General features: G+C 45.7%; 1 protein-coding gene across 10 annotated transcripts in view; it reads left to right on the top strand.

Moving 5' to 3' along the window:
• The window catches only part of KLF8 (KLF transcription factor 8), a 458,675-nt gene that overhangs the window by 350,250 nt on the left and 83,559 nt on the right, over nt 1-24,866 (top strand). For all 10 annotated transcript variants that reach the window (XR_008847870.1, XR_008847869.1, XR_008847872.1 and 7 more), the window contains exons 4-5: nt 8,875-8,974; nt 10,946-11,088. Coding sequence is in view for 5 of the 10 variants with exons in the window: in XM_056539900.1 (XP_056395875.1) it covers nt 8,875-8,974; nt 10,946-11,088 (243 nt within the window). In the remaining 5 variants the exon portion in view is untranslated. The remainder of the gene's footprint in view (nt 1-8,874; nt 8,975-10,945; nt 11,089-24,866) is intronic.

Genomic DNA, 24,866 nt, shown 5'->3' with positions numbered 1-24,866 from the left:
CGTGCCCACAGGCTGGGACCTCAGTTGGTCTTATTCTGACTCACACTCCCCCTCCATCACGACCCACATGATTACCTAATTACTAGTTGTCATTGTGGGACACTTTGGCACACTTCCTGTGTGCTGTCTCCTTGTTTTACCAGTTAAGAATCTATTATATAGTCTTCTTAGGTTTTTCTTTTACCTGGTCCGCTCTCCGGTTCCTTCCCCCTCCTCAACGCCCATCCCAACCACCCTCCTTCCTCCCCCTCCTCCCCCTCCCCCTTTACACACCCGGTACAACTCCAGTGAGCTACCCGTAACATTTCTCCTCTTACCCCATTTTCCCTTCTCAGTACTTCGCCGCTGACGCAAGCAACACAATCTCCATGACAACTATCAAGATTCTCTCATTCAATGTAAGAGGTTTTAACACTCCCAATAAAAGGAACCATGTGCTAGAGGTGATATGTAAGCAGAAGGCCACACTGCTCCTACTACAAGAGACACACTTTAGAGAGGGGAAAGTTCCTAACTTACCAACTCGCCAATATGACCGATGGTTTCACTCATGCAACCCATCATCTGCCATTGAAAATACTAGACATCTTGAGTGATTCAGAGGGTAGGTACCTTTTCATGAAAATACACTCGCAGACTCACGCATTCAGAGTAGCAAACTTATATGCACCAAATCAAGGCCAAATCCAATGGTTATTGTCCACTCTTGACCGTCTAACACTGTACGCTGAGGGGCTGATTATTTTGGGTGGGGACTTAAACATAACTCTAAACCCTTTACTCGATTCCACAGCAGGCAAATCTCACCTTTCTCAGAGGGCCATTGCTAAGTTGAACTCTAAACTTTCTGACATGTCTCTTTTAGATGCGTGGCGTTGCCTTCACGCCTCTGACAAGGACTACTCTCACTTTTCAGCTGTTCATACCTCCTACCAAAGACTGATTTACTTGTTGCTACATTCTTCTTTGCTCTCCAACGTCACAGCCGCAGGTATAGAGGCTATAACTATTTCTGATCACGGCCCTTTTCACCTATCTCTCTTTCTTTTCCCTCCTACACCCACTCCAATTAGGTGGAGGCTTAATTAAAGTCTACTTGACAACCAAAAAGTCAGGGAGGATATAGTGATGCATCTCATAACATACTTCAGCATCAATTCAGGACCAGGTCCCACGGTCCCAGTGGTGTGGGAAGCCCACAAAACGTATATCAGGGGTATACTAATCTCATGGGGCTCTAAATTGAAAAAAAGAGGCAGAGACACCATTGCTCATGGATATTTCTACACTTGAAAGAACGCACAAACGTTCAAAAGCCCTTGAGGTTCAAACCGAATTGAAGGCGCTTAGAGAAAACTGCTTACATACCTAAAACAGAAATCAACCAAATACTATCTCCATTCAAGGCACAAAATTTATGCTCATGGTAATAAGGGGAGAAAGTTCATGTCCACATTGATCAAAAAGGCGAGGGCTAAAACTCACATTCACGCAATCCGCACTCCCAATGGGACAATTCACAAACTATCTCATAATATGTCCCTTTCCTTTCGGGAATATTACCAGTCCCTGTACAATCTGCGATCGGGTGACACCCCCACACAGATCGAGGAGCGACAGTGTCAAGCGAGAACTTTTTTGCGCTACCTGAATCTCCCTACCCTCACCTCTGAGATGGGTCAGGACCTAGTCCAACCCGTGTTTTAGGAGGAAGTAACTAAGGTCTTATCATCCTTTCCGCAAGGCAAAAGCTCAGGCCCGGACAGACTACTCCTCAGCTACTATAAAAAATGTAGCACTCTCTTGACACCTAGACTCTCTGAGTGGTGCAATGCGGTTTTTCTTGGAGAGAAGCTCCCCACTCAGACACAGGAAGCCCATATCACTCTGTTAGTGAAGGAGGGTAAAGACCCAGTGGAGTGCAGTAGTTGCCGACCTATCTCTCTGTTGAATTTAGATCTAAAAGTTTGGGTGAAACTGCTGTCCTTGCGCCTAAAGTATTTGCCCCATCTGATCGAGAGTGAGCAGGCAGGGTTTGTTTGGGGCAGGGAGGGGTGCATGAACACTTAGAAACTGCTGATGAGCATGCATGAAGCCTCACACCATGGCGCACCCCGTGTCGACACTGAGAAGGCTTTCGACAGAGTCAGCTGGCACTTCATGAGGGAAGCCTTGATGAGATTTCAGATACCGACCCCCTATATTGACGCAGTGTTCTCCATTTATTCTAATTCAACAGCAGCACTACTAGTGAATGAGGTTATCTCGCCACAGTTCCCCATAGGGAATGGAACTCGTCAAGGGTGCCCCTTGTCGCCAACCCTTTTTGTTTTGGTGATGGAAACACTTTTTAAAAAAGTTCGCCAAATGGAGAGCGTTAAGGGTGTCATCAGGCAGGGGGTTGAACTAAAGTTCCTCGCATTTGTGGATGATCTTTTTCTATTGAGGGATCCCGTAAATAGCTTGCCATATCTGTTCGCACACTTTGGTGAAATTTCAAAGTTAATATTCTAAAGTCTGAGCTCTTGAACATCTCTCTGCCTAAGGCCCTTGAGAAGCAACTAGCCGGCACTATCCCATTCCCATAGGCAGCCTCTTCTTTGAAATACCTGAGAATTCGCATCCCTAAAAGCATTTCCGAGATATGACTGTAACTATAAGCCATTATTAAAAGAGATAGGTATGTTATTAGAGGAATACGACCTGCCCCTGATTTCCTGGCTAGGAAGGAAAAATGTAATAAACTGCTATGTACTTCCTGAAATTAGATGTCTTGAGAATGCTTCCAACTGCACTACCTCAGTCCTTTTTTAACCTCACAAGGTCTCTGTTCTCTAAAGACATTTGGAAATCACAAAAGCCGTGCTTAACGCATGGCATCTTGATTAGAAGCCCAAGGGAAGGTGGAATTGGACTCAATGATATTAAGCGGATTTACAAGGCCACCCAGCTACATAAATGGATGGACCTAATTGCCCCACTGTGGGCGGAAGGTGCTCCTGCTCAAAATAGAGTGGGGACCCCTCCGATTGCTATGTTAGAGAGCTTATGGTTACCCCCTAAAGAGAGATATAGATCTGGCTCCCCGAATCTTCTGTTTCATGGCATCCAATCTACATGGTCTGAACTTTTACCTTCTCTTTCCCCTTCTATCTTGCCTCTTCTTCTTGCTAGCCTTATACCTGCAGCTGTGAAGAGGTTGTCGGAGACCTTTCAACCAATGTGGAACATTTTAAATGATATATCTGTGGGTCAATTGTTTGGGGGTGAGGTGACGCCATCATCTGAGACACTGAAGAGGCTACTTCCGAACCAGAGGTACTCTTTCCTACATGTTAACCATTTCACCTCTTGTTGTGCACAATTCTGGAAATTGTATGGCCCACTGAGAAAGCTGAATAAGTTTGAGGAAATGCTCCTCAACCCCCAATCTAAGCAGAGATGATTGCCTGGGTGTCTCACTCTCCTTGACCAAGCCTCATCGACTACTGTTCCTCACTTTGTGGCCTCATGGGCTAAGGAACTGAACCTCACATTGTCAGAATCTGATGTTTCTCTCATACTGAAGCACTCTCATGGCTTCTCGAGGTGTGTGAGACTCCAGGAAACACAATACAAACTCACCTCGAGATGGTACAGGACGCCTGAGTTTCTTCATAATCATGGCCTCTCTAACTCCATCCTTTGCTGGAGATGTAATTCACACACAGGAACACATGCCCATATTTGGTGGTCTTGCTCAGCTATAGAGGTATTTTGGAAGGGTGTTTTCAAGATCATTGATTCTATTGTACATACTAAGACACTGTTTACACCAGCTGCAGCCCTATTAGGACTGCCTTGGCCTGGTTACTCAGCAGGGACCCATACACTCATCACGCACCTTCTAATGGCCGCTAAATCAATTAACCCTCTTCACTGGCTACAAACTGGCCCACCCTCCATAGAGGAGTGGCTCACTAAAGTACACCAGATATGTCGGTTTGTGGGAATGCAACACAGAATGATACGCACTCGTGACAAGTTTATCACAATATTGTGGCCGTGGCTGCTCTCCACATTCTGTACAGACAAGGCAGTATAGAAAACACTATTGAAATGATCCAAGGAATGATACCTATATATGTGAACACTTACCAGAGGATGGGTTGTTGTGTGTACCACTGTAGACAAGTACTCCTGTAGAGTTCTGGACAAGTACCCTCGCTAACACAAGTACTGGGTCATGGCTGTGACTCTGGTAGAGCCCACCCACCTGGTTGGAAGGACACTCTTACATTTCCTCATCTAGGTGCTGGTTCAAGTGGCTTATTTTCAATTATCTAGCCTCCCTATCATAACGCATGTCATCTGGGTGCCCCCCCCCGCCTCCCCACCCCCTTCTTTCCCTCTCTACCCTCCATCGACCACCCCCCTCCCTTCCTTACTTCCTTCATTCCAGTTCATTGTAATACTATTTGTTCTGCCTACTCGGCTATTGTTACATCTATGTTAGGAAAAGGATTGGCCTAAGGCCTTAATGTAGATTGTTTTGTGCCTCAAAGGACAATGTTGATGTCTACTTGTGATGTTTGTTATGTGTTCTGAAAACAAATAAAAAGATATTTTATAAAAAAAAAAAAAAAATCAATACAGGACCCCCTAGGGTTTAGCATCCTACAAGGATGCACAAATCAAGATATAAAAAAATGCAGCGATATTAGCTAATTAAAAAAAGTTATGAGGACAACAAGTTACATAAAGAAGAAGAACCCATAGAAATATTTACAGGATTAATACCATCAAAATTCAACCCCCCCTTTCAACCAGGAGGAGCCATAGAAACGTTTAATAGAGCAATATTGAAAGACCTTAAATGCTTAATCTACCCAGAAACGAAAAATAACTTACCTGAAAATGAAATCCAAGCATTAAAATAGCTAGCCGAACAAGAACATCTATTAGTCAGCCATGCCGACAAAGGAGGCAGTATAGTAGTGTGGAATAAAACACAATATAAAGAAGAGACAGACAGACAATTAAACGATTCCACTGTATATGAAAAGATAAAACAAGATCCAACAAATATGGTATTATCAAGACTACGCACTCTCCTAAGGAAAAACGTAGAGAGAGGAGTCATTAGTGAAAAAATGGCAGATAGCCTTTTACCTACAAACTGGTATATAGTGCCCAAGGTGCACAAGTTGCAGAGTTGTCCCCTCGGATGTCCTATAGTGGCAGGGGTAGACTCTGCGACTGTGCACCTGTCTAGATACGTAGACTGGATGTTACGTCCTCTATTAAAAGTGATGCCATCTTATTTAAAAGGCACTGGCGATGTGGTCAATTTTTTGAAGATTTTTGTAGAGCATCGATAGATATAGAGAACCTGTACACCCGCATACCACACAATGCGGGTGTACAGGCTATCAGAATTCTGCTCTTATCCACAGAAAAATCGGAAGATTGCATAGAATTCATCTGTGAAGCCATTTTATTAATTTTGAACAATATTTTTTCTGCTACGAGGACCAATGGTATCGACAAAAATCAGGATGTGTGATGGGGACACCAATGTCCTGCACCTACGCTAACCTATTTCTAGCAATGATGGAAAAAAATGTGTATATTCAACCAAAAATCAATTTGTAAGCAAAATAAAAACATACCATAGATATGTAGACGATGCACTTATAGTCTGGGAGAGAACACACAAAGATTTTGCAGCCTTTATAGAATACTTTAATAACGAAAATAACGTAAATATGCTCTTTACATATGTCTATGTTCGTAAAAAACTAAGAGTTCCTAGACATAAAACTAATAGCAGAAGAAAATAAAATTGAAATCCAAGGATACAGAAAATTCATAGCGAAAAATTTGTTATTACATTATTCCAGTTCACACCCAGTGCATGTACGCAACGGTATTCCACTAAGTCAGTTTATAAGATTAAAAAGGAACAACAGAGAAGTGGCTAACAAAAACAACAGAGAAGTGGCTAACCTTTCCAAAAGGAAATAAAAAATGTGGACACTGTAACGTATGCTGCTACTATGTAAATGAAAGCCCATGCACACTAGGAGGTGTCTATCGCGAAATTAAGGAACTGATCACCTGTAAATCAAACTATGTAGTTTATTATATTATATGCCCATGCCAGAAATATTATATAGGTAAAACAATAAGGTAGATGGCTATAAGGTTTAAAGAACATATGCATTCAGTTAAGACAGGTGTAGGAGCAACACGCTTCATCGAACACGTTAGAAAAATTTATGGAGGAAATCCAGAGATACTAAAATTTGGAGGCTTGGAAAGAGTAAGAGTTCCATCTAGTGGTGATGGACATGACCTCCTGCTAAATAGAGAGGCCAGATGGATCTTAAAACTAGATGCATAAGGACCAGCCAGTCTAAATGACAGGATAGATCTAATGCCACTTTTATAAAATTATATTCTAGTCGATACATGTTAACAACAATCACAATAATTTTAACTTTTTTTAAAATAATATATTGAGAGAAAATAAAGTATTTATAGGTAATGTTTGTGTTGCGCGCCTACCTGGATGACGTCCACCTTGATACCGGATATAATCGAAAGGTGCAGTGACGTTAGTGAGGCTGGAAGAAGCGCATGGCTGTGTGCGAAAACGGCTGTTAGCCTCTGAGTACCCTCATCCATTCGTCTCCCAGCACAACGGATAATCCGAAATACTGACTTCCACTAAACCAGTGCAAGTGAAATTTCTCCTTTTTTTGTATGTGTGTATATATATTTATATATATATATATATATATATATATATATATATACTAGCTGAGTAGCCGGCGTTGCCCATTTTTTCCTTCCTAATCCTTTTTGGGGAGGAAAATAAACATAGGAGGAAGCTTTTGACTTCATATCCCGTCCTCATATATTGTTGTCATATCCCAACTCCATATCCCGACCTCCTATCCCATCCTGCTATCTCGACCTCCTATCCCGACCTATAAGTAACATGTAAGTAACATATAAGTAACATGTGACCAAGTATTATCGAAATATCTCCAGCCTTTTGGAAGTTAGGCAGTAACATATATTTCCCCTAGACTTGAATAAGACTTTAAACAAAAACCCTGACCCTGGCAAATGGGGGTGAGTAAGGGTTAAATTACCTATCCTATGTTTGTTGTTGACATATAAGTAACATGTGTGCCAAGTTTCATGTTAATATCTTTACCCGTTTGGACGTAATGCTGAAACATACACACATACATATATACATACACACAAACACACATGTTGAGTTTTATATATATATATATATATATATATATATATATATATATATACAGTACAGACCAAAAGTTTGGACACACCTTCTCATTCAGAGTTTTCTTTATTTTCATGATTATGAAAATTGTAGATTCACACTGAAGGCATAAAAACTATGAATTAACACATGTGGAATTATATACATAACAAAAAAGTGAAACAACGGAAAATATGTCATATTCTAGGTTCTTCAAAGTAGCCACGTTTTGCTTTGATTACTGCTTTGCACACTCTTGGCATTCTCTTGTTGAGATTCAAGAGGTAGTCACCTGAAATGGTTTTCACTTCACAGGTGTGCTGGTGTGGAGGAGGAGGTGTGATGGTGTGGGGGTGCTTTGCTGGTGACACTGTTGGGGATTTATTCAAAATTGAAGGCATACTGAACCAGCACGGCTACCACAGCATCTTGCAGCGGCATGCTATTCCATCCGATTTGCATTTAGTTGGACCATCATTTATTTTTCAACTGGACAATGACCCCAAACACACCTCCAGGCTGTGTAAGGGCTATTTGACCAAGAAGGAGAGTGATGGGGTGCTGTGCCAGATGACTTGGCCTCCACAGTCACCGGACCTGAACCCAATCGAGATGGTTTGGGGTGAGCTGGACCGCAGAGTGAAAGCAAAAGGGCCAACAAGTGGTAAGCATCTCTGGGAACTCCTTCAAGACTGTTGGAAGACCATTTCAGGTGACTACCTCTTGAAGCTCATCAAGAGAATGAGTGTGCAAAGCAGTAATCAAAGCAAAAGGTGGCTACTTTGAATAACCTCGAATAGGACATATTTTCAGTTGTTTCACACTTGTATGTTATGTATATTATTCCACATGTATTAATTCATAGTTTTGATGCCTTCAGTGTGAATCTACAATTTTCATAGTCATGAAAATAAAGAAAACTCTGAATGAGAAGGTGTTTCCGAACTTTTGGTCTGTACTGTGTATATATATATATATATATATATATATATATATATATATATATATATATATATTAGAGAGAGAGAGAGATATGCTTTATTTATTTGCAATTAAATCTGATACAGTAAATAACAATGTTGAGTTTCAAAAAAAAAAAAAAACTCACTCTGGACTTTGTGTTGTTGGCTCGCCCAGCTGTCTCTCACTTTCTCTCTCACACGCTCACTCTTATACTCTCATTCTCTCTCCCTTTAGCTTATTGGTGGCATGTCATATGCTTTGGTTGGAGTTGTAAGAACACTCGAATGTAGGCAGCTGTCCTTGAAGATATGAGTGGGCAGTGTGCAGCATTATATAAAGCCTATGAGACTTTTAATCATCTGTCCACCACAAACTCTGCTTTTAAAGGAAATGAAAGGCACAGCGCTCACCTGAACAGCAGTTTTCTTACCACCCAGACCCTATTGATCAAATTTTGTCATCTCAGAAGTTTGTAAAAGGCTAGATATACTGTATACTGTAACTGAAATTCACTGCTGTGCTTAGAAATGATAATGATTCTTTACAGCAATGTTATCTGTCGTTTGGCATTTGCACAATCAAGGCAAGAGTACAGAAATAATAATGAATTTATTTATATTTTTTTAAATTAGCAAAAGCTGATCCAGACTCAATGTCACCAGTGGAGATAAATAGTGATAGTGATGAGAGCCTTGTGGAGAGCTCATCTTCTTTACAGGATGTAACACACAGGTAAGGAAAAATGTTGTAATCTGTCTTCTTTCTGTGTTAGGGTTGGTTCACACTACGTTTTCTCCCATACGGGAGCGCATACGGCAGGGGGGAGCTAAAACCTCGCGCTCCCGTATGCCTTCGTATGCACTCCCGTGTGTCATTCATTTCAATGAGCCGGCCGGAGTGAAACGTTCGGTCCGGTCGGCTCATTTTTGCGCCGTATGCGCTTTTACGACCGGACCTCAAACCGTGGTTGACCACAGTTTTAGGTCCGGTTGTAAAAGCGCATACGGCGCAAAAATGAGCCGACTGAACCGAACGTTTCACTCCGGCCGGCTCATTGAAATGAATGACACACGGGAGCGCATATGAAGGCATAAGGCTGGGTTCACACTACGTTTTCTCCCATACGGGAGCGCATACGGCAGGGGGGAGCTAAAACCTCGCGCTCCCGTATGGGAGAAAACGTAGTGTGAACCCAGCCTTAGGCTGGGTTCACATCACGTTTTTGCCATACTGTTTTCAATCCGTTTTTCTAAAGAAAAAAACGGATGGAACAGTATGGGAAAAAGTAAACTGTATGCGTTTTTAAACAGTATACTGTTTTTAAAAGTGCATACAGTTCCGTCCGTTTTTATAGAAAAAAAAAACATAAGTTTTAGAAAATTTTGTCCATTTTTAATGGGAGGGGTCTTGGGTGGGGACTTTAGGATTCAAATGTGCATGTGCAAAGTAAAAACGTATACGTTTTTCCCGTATGGAACCGTATACATGTGCGTTTCCCATTGACGTCCATGTTAAAAAAAAAACATATGCGGTTGCAGTACAGTTTTTAAACCACGATTTTGTCTCCGGTTTAAAAACCTTACTGCAACCGCTTACGTTTTTTCAACATGGACGTCAATGGGAAATGCACATGTATACGGTTCCATACAGGAAAAACGTATACGTTTTTACTTTGCACATGCGCATTTGCATCCTAAAGTCCCCACCCAAGACCCCTCCCATTAAAAATGTACAAAATTTTCAAAAACTTATGGTTTTTTTTTCTATAAAAACTGAGGGAACTGTATGCACTTTTAAAAACAGAATACTGTTTAAAAACGCATACGGTTTACTTTTTTCCATACTGTTCCATCCGTTTTTTAGCCATACGATTTTCTTTAGAAAAACGGATTGAAAACAGTATGGCAAAAACGTGATGTGAACCCAGCCTTAGACTAGTTAGACACTGTACACACGCAAAGATTATGGCATTGATTAAAGGCATTGTCCAGCAAAAGAAGAACAGAGCTAATTTCTTTTGACACATTCCAGCACCACGCCTGACCTCAGGTTGTGTGTGGTATTATAATATGGCTCCATTCACTTCAGTGGAACTAAGCTGCAATACAACAAATAACCTAAGGACTGGTGTGGTGCTGTTTATTTTATATTTTTTTAAGAAATCAGCTTTGTCTTTCTAATCTTGGACAATTTTTAGGTGTAAACATGGACGTATTTACAGGTATAGGCTGTCCATCAACCATATGTCAGAAAGGATGTTGATGTACAGCCAAAGGGTTACCAAAGAACCCATAGCTTTTAATGTGTCAAACATAGTCTAATCATGACTCACTAACTTCATGGCTGACTGTGTTTCGCATAAAAAGCTCATGCATAGACTTAAATGCACCAAATGTAGTCACAATTTGACTGATTAAGTCAATGGCCAGTCACCAATATGTCAGGCTGTACATCAACATCCCTTTTTTTCATCTTGCGGATAAACATCCTTATATACAACTAAAAAAGTGGTCTGAATGAAGCCCTAGCTGTATTATTTAAATGTCTCTCTTTGGTGAGAACTCCTTTTGGCAAATATGTAATAAGTGTTGGTTTTCACCACTTATGATGTATAAGTGGTAAGAAAATAAGGAGAAAGGGTATGTCCCTTGCTCTGAATTTTTTTTTTTTTTATTTCTCTTGTATTTCTTTTTTTATTATCAGTTCCTGCCTCATTCGGATGCAGCACAGCGGTGCAGGTTCTCCAGATTTAAGGAAAAGAAGAGTTCATCAATGTGATTTTGAAGGTTGCAACAAAGTATATACTAAGAGTTCACATCTAAAAGCCCACAGGAGGATACACACAGGTACCTTTTTTCAGATAGCAAACAATATTCTAAAAGTTTGTTTTTATCCAAAGCTAAATTTGTAAAGTATGAATGTCTAGTCAGATTATTTTTTTACTCGTATTTAACCCCTTAACTTCTTTCCCGCCTGAGCCGGACTGGCCTTCCGGGACACCGGGTAAATTCCCAGTAGGCCCGCCACCTTGTGAGCCGGTGACAGTGGCTGAAGGACACTGAAGCTGTAGCATCACACACAGGAGAGACTCCTGACAGACAGTGAGCTATTACCAGCTGTACAGACAGGCTGCTCACTGTTGCCTCTCCTCTCTTGCCCCTCACGGCTTTTTTGGCCCCTCTTCCTCCTGACGACACACAGGAAGAAGGGAACCTATCTACTATTACTGTGTGAGGAAGGGGGTTGGGAGTCCTGATGTGTGTGTGTGTGTGGTCTTGCTGTGTGTGTGTGTGTGGGGGGAGGGGCGGCTGGGAAGGGGAGTCCTGCTATGTGTGTGAGGGGTAGGGGGGGGTGAAGTGGAGTCCTGCTATGTGTGGGAGGGAGGGAGTGGGGGGCCGGGTCAGGGGAGTGGAGTCCTGCTATGTGTGGGAAGGAGGGAGTGGGGGTCCGGGTCAGGGGAGTGGAGTCCTGCTATGTGTGTGAGGGGGGGGGGAGGGCAGGGCAGGGAAGTGGAGTCCTGCTATGTGTGTGAGGGATGGGGCTTGGAAGTTGAGTCCTGCTATGTGTGTATGTGAGGGAGGGGGGGGGGTCGCTGGGAAGTGGAGTCCTGCTGTGTGTGTGTGTGTGTGAGGGAGGGGCTGGGAAGTGGGGAAGATGTACTGGACTGGGTGAGAGGGGAACCTATCTACTGTGTGAGGTGGGGTCTGGGAGTCTTGCTGTGTGTGTGTGTGTGTGTGAGGGCGGGGCTGGGAAGTGGAGTCCTGCCGTGTTTGTGTGTATGGGGGGGGGAGGCTGGGAAGTGGAGTCCTGCTATGTGAGGGGGGGGGCTGGGAAGTGGAGTCCTGTTGTGTGTGCCAGGGGGTCTGGGAAGTGGAGTCCTGTGTGTGTGTAAGTGAGTGTGTGACTGTGTGTGTTTGGGGGAGGGGGAGCATGTGTCCTGCTATGTGTGTAGAAGTGGAGTCCTACTATGTGTGCATGATGCAACTTATGCCAGTATTGGTGACCAATAGAAAACAACCAAGCATATCAAGATGGTGCAATATTAGCTAATATTACGTCACCAAATTCTATAAAAGTCACAATATCTGTTGCTTGGCGAGTTTACGGTGGGTTTCCATTGCGTTTACTAACTACGGGAACCAGATCCATCTGAGGGGAGTGAAAAACGGACGCTCCCGTATCCCAGCCGGACCCGGCCCCTGCCCCCTTCTCATTCATATTTGCCCCGTATCCAGTTTTCGGACCGGACTGAAAACCGCAGCATACCACTGTTTTCAGTCCGGTCAGAAAACCGAATACAGGGCAAAAATTTGCAGACCAGAGTCCCTATCTGAGAAGGGGACCGGGTCTGGGATACAGGAGCGCCCGATTATCACTCCCCCAACCGGATCCGGTTCCTGTAGTTAATAAACGCAGTGTGAACCCACCCTAAAGTCGCCAAGCAACAGATACTGTGACTTTTATAGAATTTGGTGATGTAATATTAGCTTAAATTGCATCATCTTGGTACACTTGGCGGTTTCTATTGGTCATCAATACTGACTATGTAATCTATGGTGTAAGTTGCATCATGCATTTTATAAACCTTACTTCATTAGTTGGTTGCTTATATCATGGAAACTAGAGCCAATATAATTTTTTCATGTTATTTTTGTTTTTAGCACCCCAGAATTATGTAAGAACAGCTGTTTTCACGCTTGCAACTTTTTACCTGTAGTTGGAAAATGTCCGTTGCATGAAAACTAGAGCCAACTAACAAATTTCATTAATATATTTGAATTCAGCATGTGAAATTAAGAAATGGCATGTTTCATTTCTGAAAGGAAAAAAAGTCCTGCTATGTGTGTGAGGTTATACTATGCTGTACTGCAGCATAGTATAACCTGTTAAAAGTGAAAAATATAATAATAAAAGTTTTTTCAATAAAGGGGAAAAAATAAAAAATAAATGTCCCTTTCCCAATAAAACCCTATATTATCACAAAAAAATTATAATTTAAATTGCCCAAACCTATTCATTATAGGTATTGCTACGTTTGTAATGACTTGTACAATAAAACGAGAAAAAAAAAAAGATCAGAAGGTAGCATGAATCACAAAGATGGTACCAATAAAAAGTACAGCTTGTTCCGCAAAAAATAAGCCTCTAACAATGGCGTTGGACAAATAAAATAAAATTATGCACAAAGGAGAAAGAGAGGGACGTCACTCACCAGGATACGGTGCAATTTTCTTTATTTCTTATCAACGGTGCAGAGACATGGAGCACGGACGCCAGAAGGTAGGACTAGCTCATCAGTGGGAAGCTGGGTGACAGCTGTTGCGCGTGCGTATCACGCTTCTTCTAATAAAATTATGACTTTCATAACCTTGGCAACACAAAAAAGGGAAAAAAAGGATTTTGTTGTAAAAAGTAAAAAAACATAAACTAGGGGCGTGGCTTGGCGTGCGGGAGAAAACACACATGGTGTGAGAGCTCCTGACCGGACCAGAGCTTAATAGGCGCTCTTTTTGGTTATGGGAGGTAGATCGGGAGCAAAGCTAAGAAGCACCCCCCACAAGCTACAGTGCATCAGCCTGGTCACATTCCACACTTTTCCCTCCCATTAACCACCTGCACACTCCCTTTAGTGCCGGAGATCTTGCCGCACCTCGCACGGGTGAGATCGCAGTGCAGGGAGAAGTAATGGACCTGCTACCTCCTTCACATGGATCTAGGAGAGAAAGGAGGAGTGCTCCATGGCATAAAACAATACTAGAGGTAGGCAGGGCCAGATTAAGGCTGCCTGGAAGACCGAGCACTTCATTATGATGCCCCCCCCCCCCCGGCAGTTCCCCCACATTAGGTTGTAGTTCCCCCACATTAGGTGCAGTATAGTTCCCCACACATTAGGGGTGCAGTACTGTTCCCCCACATTAGGGGTGCAGTACTGTTCCCCCAGACATTAGGGGTGCAGTACTGTTCCCCCAGACATTAGGGGTGCAGTACTGTTCCCCCAGACATTAGGGGTGCAGTACAGTTCCCCCACACATTAGGGGTGCAGTACAGTTCCCCAACACATTAGGGGTGCAGTATAGTTTCCCCACATTAGGTGCAGTACAGTTCCCCCACAGACATGCAGCCTTCAGCCATATACAGTGTATGGCTGGAGGCTGTGTGCCTATTTACTGCCCCAGTATTCCAACCACCACTCCTCCGGTCTGGGGTCACGATCTACTGCTATGACCTATGGGCCATAGCAGTAGGTCCTGGGACCAGAGAAGACGGGTGGTCGGAACACTGAAGATGACATGCTGGTGAGTGTTGTCTTGCGCACCAGCGCATCCTTCTCACTGCTCCGCTCTTCTATGGGCGCACGCATGGGACATCCTGCGTGCGCTACCTCCCGGCGGCCCCAGAGAGGTAACAGGGACATCCTTGTGTCCTGAAAAGATTTTTCGTGACACAGAGATGTCTGGAATGTGACGGGGGCCTCCTGCGGGCCCAGAGCCTCCATGAGCGCCAATGATGATCCGGCCCTGGAGGTAGGATAAGAAGTAAGGAATAGTAGCCGCTTACCCAGTTGGTTGTGTACTTCATACACAGCAATTATAAAGGCGAATAAATCAAGGTAGGGACCCGTCTGCAGCGCCGCTCGGCCCCTGAAAGATGGCGCTTTGCTACAACGGCAATCAGCTGACACAGTGAGTCGCCCTACACTGGCAGACTTCCCAGCCCTGCACTCGCCAGCAATAAGGAGTGAGGGCTCTTCATCTTTGCCGCCTTCTCTCCCCCCATGCTTGCCTGCCTGATACAGTACAGCAGAGCTCCAAGCTGCCACATTCTTATGTTGTGGCTGCTACCAGTCCACAGTCATCTGCATTGTTAATTCCTCCAGCTCATATGGCCTCCATGCCACAAGAAGCATGTGTGTCTCCCACCACTGCCTGCCTGACAAATACTGTCTCCTCAGCTGTTGCGGAACAGCTTCCCTCCTCTGCTCCCCCTGATGGGCTTCTGTACCGGCTCTTTCTTATACAAACATGCAGGATCAACTTGACTTGTGGCAAACTGTAACTAAATGCACAAAAAAGAAGACACGCAAGCAACTTTCACGGCAGAACGCTTCTTGTATAACATCTTCTTATCCTGACATTCCTCCCCCTGTTCCTGGCTCCCCTGCTCAAAATGTACTTGACTGGTCTGAAGCAATGTATTCAGATGCCTCACATTCAGATAGAGGGTCACAGGACAGCGATAAACATGATTACTGGGATGAAAGTCCTCCGGCTAGAAAAAAACTGTTTTTAAAACCCCTCTGAAACATCACCTTACCAGGCATTGTACCCATGAATACTCCTCCTCAGACGACTCACTGTAGACTGTATCTGATGGGCATACCTCTAAGCATTCACAGATGCTCTCTTCATTTCACTCTCCTACCCAAAATCTACAGTCTCCTGAAAATGTGGTTAACACTTTGGAAAAATTACCTTGAGTTGCCATCTTTACTGGCACTTCTACCTACTAAGGCGGACATTCAATCATTGGCGTCTGACTTGAAAACGGCATGGACACAAGATCTAAAACCTGTGAAAACTGCGGTTTCCCAAATACAAATCTGGATCCAGGACCTCGAGGACTTCAAGGCCATGCAGCAAGCTTTGAATATGGACCACCTAGATGACATGGACAATAGAAACATGCGGAACAATATAAGAGTCAAAGGACTCGTTGCGCCTCAAAGCCTACCTGACACACTGCAGAAACTCTTAAGTGAAGTTTTGTAGAAACCTTCTGAAAATCCTATTGAACTTGATAGAGCCCATAGAGCTCTTAAAGAAAAGAGTGCTGATCGCAGGAAACCGAGGGACATTATTGTCACGATGCCGGCTGGCAGGTAGTGGATCCTCTGTGCCAGAGAGGGATTGGCGTGGACCGTGCTAGAGGATCGGTTCTAAGTCACTACTGGTATTCACCAGAGCCCGCCGCAAAGCGGGATGGTCTTGCTGCGGCGGTAGTGACCAGGTCGTATCCCCTAGCAACGGCTCAACCTCTCTGGCTGCTGAAGATGGGCGCGGTACAAGGGAGTAGACAGAAGCAAGGTCGGACGTAGCAGAAGGTCGGGGCAGGCAGCAAGGATCGTAGTCAGGGGCAACGGCAGGGGGTCTGGAACACAGGCTAGGAACACACAAGGAAACGCTTTCACTGGCACTAAGGCAACAAGATCCGGCGAGGGAGTGAAGGGGAAGTGAGGTGATATAGGGAAGTGCACAGGTGTAAACACTAATTGGAACCACTGCGCCAATCAGCGGCGCAGTGGCCCTTTAAATCGCAGAGACCCGGCGCGCGCGCGCCCTAGGGAGCGGGGCCGCGCGCGCCGGGACAGAACTGACGGAGAGCGAGTCAGGTACGGGAGCCGGGGTGCGCATCGCGAGCGGGCGCTACCCGCATCGCGAATCGCATCCCGGCCAGAGGCGGTATCGCAGCGCCCCGGGTCCGTGGAACCGACCGGAGCGCTGTAGTGAGAGGAGTGTAGCGAGCGCTCCGGGGAGGAGCGGGGACCCGGAGCGCTCGGCGTAACAGTACCCCCCCCCTTGGGTCTCCCCCTCTTCTTGGAGCCTGAGAACCTGAGGACCAGACTTTTGTCCAGGATATTGTCCTCAGGTTCCCAGGACCTCTCTTCAGGACCACAACCCTCCCAATCCACTAAAAAGAAGGTTTTCCCTCTGACCTTTTTAGATGCCAAAATTTCCTTGACGGAGAAGATGTCCGAGGAGCCGGAGACAGGAGTGGGGGGAACAGATTTGGGAGAGAAACGGTTAATGATAAGTGGTTTAAGAAGAGAAACATGAAAGGCATTAGGAATACGAAGAGAAGGAGGAAGAAGAAGTTTGTAAGAGACAGGATTAATCTGGCGCAAAATCTTGAAAGGACCAAGATAGCGTGGTCCCAACTTATAGCTAGGGACACGGAAGCGGACATATTTGGCGGAGAGCCATACCTTGTCTCCAGGGGAAAAAATGGGAGGAGCTCTTCTTTTCTTATCCGCGAATCTCTTCATGCGTGAAGAAGCCTGTAAGAGAGAATTTTGGGTCTCTCTCCATATGATGGAAAGATCACGAGAAATTTCATCCACAGCGGGCAGACCAGAGGGCAAGGGGGTAGGGAGGGGGGGAAGAGGGTGACGGCCGTACACCACGAAAAACGGGGATTTGGAGGAAGATTCAGAGATTCTGAAATTATACGAGAATTCGGCCCAAGGTAGAAGATCTGCCCAGTCATCCTGGCGGGAGGAAACAAAATGTCGTAAATAGTCACCCAAGATCTGGTTAATTCTTTCTACTTGTCCATTGGATTGAGGATGGTATGCAGAAGAAAAATTTAATTTAATCTTGAGTTGTTTACAGAGAGCCCTCCAGAATTTAGACACAAATTGGACGCCTCTATCCGAGACGATCTGCGTAGGCAACCCGTGAAGACGAAAAATGTGTACAAAAAATTGTTTAGCCAACTGAGGCGCTGAAGGAAGACCAGGAAGAGGGATGAAATGTGCCATTTTGGAGAATCGATCAACGACCACCCAAATAACAGTGTTGCCATGGGATGGGGGTAAGTCAGTAATAAAATCCATACCAATCAGAGACCAAGGTTGTTCGGGAACAGGCAGAGGAAGAAGAAAACCAGCGGGCTTCTGGCGAGGAGTCTTATCCCGGGCACAGATAGTGCAGGCTCGCACAAAGTCCACCACATCAGTCTCTAGAGTCGGCCACCAATAGAAGCGAGAGATGAGTTGCACAGATTTCTTGATGCCCGCATGACCTGCGAGATGGGAGGAGTGACCCCATTTGAGGATTCCGAGGCGTTGGCGTGGAGAAACAAAGGTCTTTCCTGGAGGAGTTTGCCTGATGGAGGCTGGAGAAGTGGAAATCAGGCAGTCAGGAGGAATGATGTGTTGAGGGGAGAGTTCAATTTCAGAAGCATCTGAGGAACGAGAGAGAGCATCGGCCCTAATGTTCTTATCAGCAGGCCGAAAGTGAATTTCAAAATTAAATCGGGCAAAGAACAGAGACCACCTGGCCTGACGAGGATTCAGCCGTAGGGCAGACTCGAGGTATGAGAGGTTCTTGTGATCGGTGTAAATAATAACTGGAAATCTTGATCCCTCTAGCAGATGCCTCCATTCCTCAAGTGCTAATTTAATGGCTAGAAGCTCTCGATCCCCGATGGAGTAGTTCCTCTCCGCCGGAGAGAAGGTCCTAGAAAAAAACCCACAAGTAACAGCATGCCCGGAAGAGTTTTTTTGTAGAAGGACAGCTCCAGCTCCCACTGAGGAGGCATCAACCTCCAATAGGAAGGGTTTAGATGGGTCAGGTCTGGAGAGCACGGGAGCCGAAGAGAAGGCAGACTTGAGTCGTTTAAAGGCGTCTTCCGCTTGAGGAGGCCAAGACTTGGGATCGGCATTTTTTTTGGTTAAAGCCACAATAGGAGCCACAATGGTAGAAAAATGTGGAATAAATTGCCTGTAATAATTGGCGAACCCCAAAAAACGTTGGATGGCACGGAGTCCGGAGGGGCGTGGCCAATCTAAGACGGCAGAGAGTTTATCTGGATCCATTTGTAGTCCCTGGCCAGAGACCAAGTATCCTAGAAAAGGAAGAGATTGGCATTCAAACAGACATTTCTCAATTTTAGCATAGAGTTGATTGTCACGAAGTCTCTGAAGAACCATACGGACATGCTGGCGGTGTTCTTCTAGATTGGCCGAAAAAATTAGGATATCATCAAGATATACAACAACACAGGAGTATAACAGATCACGAAAAATTTCATTAACAAAGTCTTGGAAGACAGCAGGGGCGTTGCACAGGCCAAAGGGCATGACCAGATACTCAAAGTGTCCATCTCTGGTGTTAAATGCTGTTTTCCACTCATCCCCCTCTCTGATGCGGATGAGGTTATAGGCGCCTCTTAAGTCCAATTTAGTAAAGATGTGGGCACCTTGGAGGCGATCAAAGAGTTCAGAGATGAGGGGTAAGGGGTAGCGGTTCTTAACCGTGATTTTATTAAGTCCGCGGTAGTCAATGCAAGGACGTAGAGAGCCATCTTTTTTGGACACAAAGAAAAATCCGGCTCCGGCAGGAGAGGAGGATTTACGGATAAAGCCCTTTTTTAGATTCTCCTGGACGTATTCAGACATGGCAAGAGTCTCTGGGGCAGAGAGAGGATAAATTCTGCCCCGGGGTGGAGTAGTGCCCGGGAGGAGGTCGATAGGACAATCATAAGGCCTGTGAGGAGGTAGAGTCTCCGCTTGTTTTTTGCAGAAAACATCCGCGAAGTCCGTATAGGCCTTAGGGAGACCGGTTACTGGAGGAAGCAGAGAGTTACGGCAAGGGTTACTGGGAACCGGTTTTAGACAGTCCTTGGAACAAGAGGGCCCCCAACTCTTGATCTCCCCAGTGGACCAATCCAGGGTTGGGGAATGAAGTTGAAGCCAGGGAAGTCCAAGGAGAATTTCCGAGGTGCAATTGGGGAGGACCAAAAGTTCAATCCTCTCGTGATGAGATCCGATGCTCATTAGAAGGGGCTCCGTGCGGAAACGTATGGAACAGTCCAATCTTTCATTGTTTATACAATTGATGTAAAGGGGTCTGGTGAGACTGGTCACTGGGATGTTGAACTTGTTGACGAGAGAGGCCAAAATAAAATTTCCTGCAGATCCAGAGTCCAAGAAGGCCACAGAAGAGAAGGAGAAGGCAGAGGCAGACATCTGCACAGGCACAGTAAGACGTGGAGAAGCAGAGTGGACATCAAGGATTGTCTCACCTTTGTGCGGAGTCAGGGTACGTCTTTCCAGGCGGGGAGGGCGGATAGGACAATCCCTCAGGAAGTGTTCGGTACTAGCACAGTACAGGCAGAGGTTCTCCATGCGGCGTCGTGTCCTCTCTTGAGATGTCAGGCGAGACCGGTCGACCTGCATAGCCTCCACGGCGGGAGACACAGGAACAGATTGCAGGGAACCAGAGGAGAGAGGAGCCGAGGAGAAGAAACGCCTCGTGCGAACAGAGTCCATATCTTGGCGGAGCTCCTGACGCCTTTCGGAAAAACGCATGTCAATGCGAGTGGCTAGGTGAATAAGTTCATGAAGATTAGCAGGCATTTCTCGTGCGGCCAGAACATCTTTAATGTTGCTGGATAGGCCTTTTTTAAAGGTCGCGCAGAGGGCCTCATTGTTCCAGGATAATTCAGAAGCAAGAGTACGGAATTGTACGGCATACTCGCCAACGGAAGAATTACCCTGGACCAGGTTCAACAGGGCAGTCTCAGCAGAAGAGGCTCGGGCAGGTTCCTCAAAGACACTTCGAATTTCCGAGAAGAAGGAGTGTACAGAGGCAGTGACGGGGTCATTGCGGTCCCAGAGCGGTGTGGCCCAAGCCAGGGCTTTTCCAGACAGCAGGCTGACTACGAAAGCCACCTTAGACCTTTCAGTGGGGAACTGGTCCGACATCATCTCCAAGTGTAATGAACATTGGGAAAGGAAGCCACGGCAAAACTTAGAGTCCCCATCAAATTTATCCGGCAAGGATAGTCGTAGTCCAGAAGCGGCCACTCGCTGCGGGGGAGGTACAGGAGCTGGCGGAGGAGATGGTTGCTGGAGCTGTGGTAGTAACTGTTGTAGCATAACAGTCAGTTGAGACAGCTGTTGGCCTTGTTGCGCAATCTGTTGTGACTGCTGGGCGACCACCGTGGTGAGGTCAGCGACAACTGGCAGAGGAACTTCAGCGGGATCCATGGCCGGATCTACTGTCACGATGCCGGCTGGCAGGTAGTGGATCCTCTGTGCCAGAGAGGGATTGGCGTGGACCGTGCTAGAGGATCGGTTCTAAGTCACTACTGGTATTCACCAGAGCCCGCCGCAAAGCGGGATGGTCTTGCTGCGGCGGTAGTGACCAGGTCGTATCCCCTAGCAACGGCTCAACCTCTCTGGCTGCTGAAGATAGGCGCGGTACAAGGGAGTAGACAGAAGCAAGGTCGGACGTAGCAGAAGGTCGGGGCAGGCAGCAAGGATCGTAGTCAGGGGCAACGGCAGGGGGTCTGGAACACAGGCTAGGAACACACAAGGAAACGCTTTCACTGGCACTAAGGCAACAAGATCCGGCGAGGGAGTGAAGGGGAAGTGAGGTGATATAGGGAAGTGCACAGGTGTAAACACTAATTGGAACCACTGCGCCAATCAGCGGCGCAGTGGCCCTTTAAATCGCAGAGACCCGGCGCGCGCGCGCCCTAGGGAGCGGGGCCGCGCGCGCCGGGACAGAACTGACGGAGAGCGAGTCAGGTACGGGAGCCGGGGTGCGCATCGCGAGCGGGCGCTACCCGCATCGCGAATCGCATCCCGGCCAGAGGCGGTATCGCAGCGCCCCGGGTCCGTGGAACCGACCGGAGCGCTGTAGTGAGAGGAGTGTAGCGAGCGCTCCGGGGAGGAGCGGGGACCCGGAGCGCTCGGCGTAACAATTATCTGTCGAGTACATCACTTTCTTCAAAAAGATGAGATTATGAGAAGAGCACACTCCATCAAAACTCTCACTTATAGTGGGACTCCTATCCAACTGTTCTTTGATTAATCTTTCCGTGCTCTTTGCCTGCGGGCTACTTAGAAACATCTCCTGCTGACCCTTCAGAATGCACAAATCACTTACCCATGTGGATTCCCCTTTGCTTTCATGGTGAGAGATGGAAACACTATGGCTACCTTCGTTGTCCGGAGGACTTGCCAGCCTTCCTTTCAACGTTCAAACTCCCCCCGATTTCTCTTCCGGACTGGGAACACATGTTCTCCCTTTATCCAACATTCACTCACTCCTCTCCTCGTCCTAGTGTTGTGGACGGCCGCCGAGCTGAGTGTTCCTCAGAACCACTACCTCAGAGACAGAAACGCAAGACCTGAACATGTATACTCTGTTTTCTCTTTAACCATTGTATCTTTCCCCTAGGCGTTGCGGTGCCTTGTCACCTTGAAGTACCATCAAGTGCCATGTTCTCCCTGTTTCTCTACTTTAGATTTACCACACTGCTCCCCTTTACTGTTAAACAGTTAGAGGCTCCCTCAGTTGCCCATTGGTCCTGACCGTGGACCGTGCCTCTTTACCTCCTACTAGATGTATTTACTGATGCTACTGATAATGTTTCTCTGGTGCCCTTTCTATATTTCCCCCACTGGCTTAGACATGGTTACGTTTAAGTCTATGGCCCTTACTGCCTTTTCATTAAGTCCCTGTGTACCTGTACTCTTACAGATACGGTTCTTTTTCTACCTTCTACCCTTGCATGTCTTTCTCTCTTTTTTTCCCCTTCCATACAGGTTTCTCATTGCATCAATTCCCCTACCACGTGGGCTGATCGACTTGCTGGTCTATATGGATGATGACTTATGGGCCATATTCTACATTCTTTATGGCAGCTAACATACATATAGCGACCCTTAATGTTAAGGGCTTTAATAGCACGGAAAAGTGCTCCCAAAGTCTTTACTCTCTCCATAAACAGTGCATATTTTTGCACTACAAGAAAACCCGCCTTAAAAAGGATCACTTCCCTACACTCACTAATAGATACTGCACAACTTGGCTGCATAGTGTAAACCCTGATGCTAGAACGAAGGGGCCCTCTTAAGCCTTTCATAGGTCCCTTCTTCTCACTATCTTATCCTCTTCTATTGACCCCAATGCACATTAGGTTTGTGCAAACTGTGAGTTGACAAGGCTGTAAGCTCACTGTAGCCTCTATTTATGCTCCCTACCATGACCAATTTCCTTTAAAACTCTGGATGCCCTTTCAGACTTTGCAGTTGGTCCTATTATCCTTTGTGGAGATCTTAACCTGCCCGTAATACCATCCTCTGATACCTCCTCACGTCTACCGCACCGTAAACTTTAGAGCCCTAAGACAGAAACTGAATTTACTCCAACTCGTGGACATAAAGAGAGTCATGCATCCTCAGGGTCGAGACTTCATATTTTACTTTCATCCTAGGAAATCCTATAGCCGTATTGACTATATATTTAGCTCACATTACTTTTTACCCTCTTTCCACTCGTCGGAGATAGGTGTGGTTACCATGTCTGATCATGCCCCTGTTCTAGGTGTCTTTTTGCTCCCTTCTTACGTCAAACCCTATTCTTCATGGAAGCTAAATGAGTCTCTCCTGCTAGATGACCTCTGTCTGCGAGGCGATCTCCCATTTTATGACTGATCATTCCTCTGATCCCTCCTTGCCTTTGGTGAAGTGGGAAGCACTTAAATGCGTACTGAGAGGTATTCTCATGAAGCATGGGCCAGGCTTAAGAGGGCAGTGTCAGGCAAATTGACATCCCTTCTACGAAAATTGCATCTCTTAGAGACACAACATAAACAGACCCAACAAGATGCCACACTTCGTGACCTCATTAAAGTTTGTCACGATCTCTTAGATCTGTTGAGCACAAAACATTGATACTATAGACAGATCACTGGTAAACTGTTCTACGAGTGGGGTAGTAAATCAGGTCGCCTACTGGCAAAATCCTTAAAAGAAAATAAATTATCTTTATTTATCCTGACCATTCAAACCCAGACAAGCACTCCATCCCACCTCACACAGGATATCTGGAAACATTTTGGCGATACTATGCCGACTTATATAACTTGCAAAAAACCCCTGCATCGTCATCTCTACAATCGTCCCTTCCCTTTGTTCTAACAATACCTTGCCTCAACTCCCCCTCTCTTCCCTCTATGCTTCTGTTGTCTCCTCTGTAGAGGGCCCGTTCTCCCCTAAGGAACTTGACTTAGCCATATCTTCTATGCCGGCTGGGAAAAGCCTGGACCCCGATGGCTACACTGCCAAACTATACAAGAACCTCAGGGAAGACCTGGCGCCCCCACTTTTTGCAGCTTTTAATGTTGTCTCAGAAGCTTCACCCACCCCACTACTTTTCACGTGCATTTATTACTGTTATTCCGCAAGACGGAAAAGATTCTCTCCTTTGTTCCAGTTACCACCCCATATCTTTAATCAACACGGAAGACAAACTCTTTGCAAAACTTATCACAAATAGGCTGGCTCCACATATGAACTCTTTCATCCACCCCGACCAAGTGGGTTCCATGCGCGGCAGAGAGGCGAGGGACAACACCCTTCTAGCTGTGCACTATGCCCGCCGTCAGCATATTCCGCTCCTTCTGCTCTCCCTAGATGCAGAGAAAGCTTTCGATCCGGTGGATTGGGAGTTCTTAAGAGGCACACTTTTACAAATTGGTTTGGGCCCCTTGATGCTTCAACGCATTATGGTCTTGTACACAAATCCCCAGGCTCAGATCCGCCTAAATGGCCAATTATCTACCCCTTTTCAAATTTGTAATGGAACGAGGCAAGGGTGTGCCTTTTCTCCTCTCTTGTATGTTCTATGTATGGAACACCTTCTAACGGCCATTCGCTATAATCCTGATATTAAGGGTCTCCCCTTGCCTTCGGCACATTACAAATGCTCTGCATTTGCCGATGATGTACTCCTTTTATATGACCTCTCCTGTCACCACTCTCCCTTCCCTGCTGTCTACCCTTCATCAATTTTCCACATATAGTAATTATGAATTGAATATAAGGCCC

The sequence above is a fragment of the Hyla sarda genome, chromosome 9 (assembly GCF_029499605.1).
Source record: "Hyla sarda isolate aHylSar1 chromosome 9, aHylSar1.hap1, whole genome shotgun sequence".
In the NCBI taxonomy this organism is placed as follows: Eukaryota; Metazoa; Chordata; class Amphibia; order Anura; family Hylidae; genus Hyla; species Hyla sarda.
The sequence above is the reverse complement of the archived record's forward strand: the minus strand, read 5'-3'. Positions and strand labels throughout refer to the sequence as shown.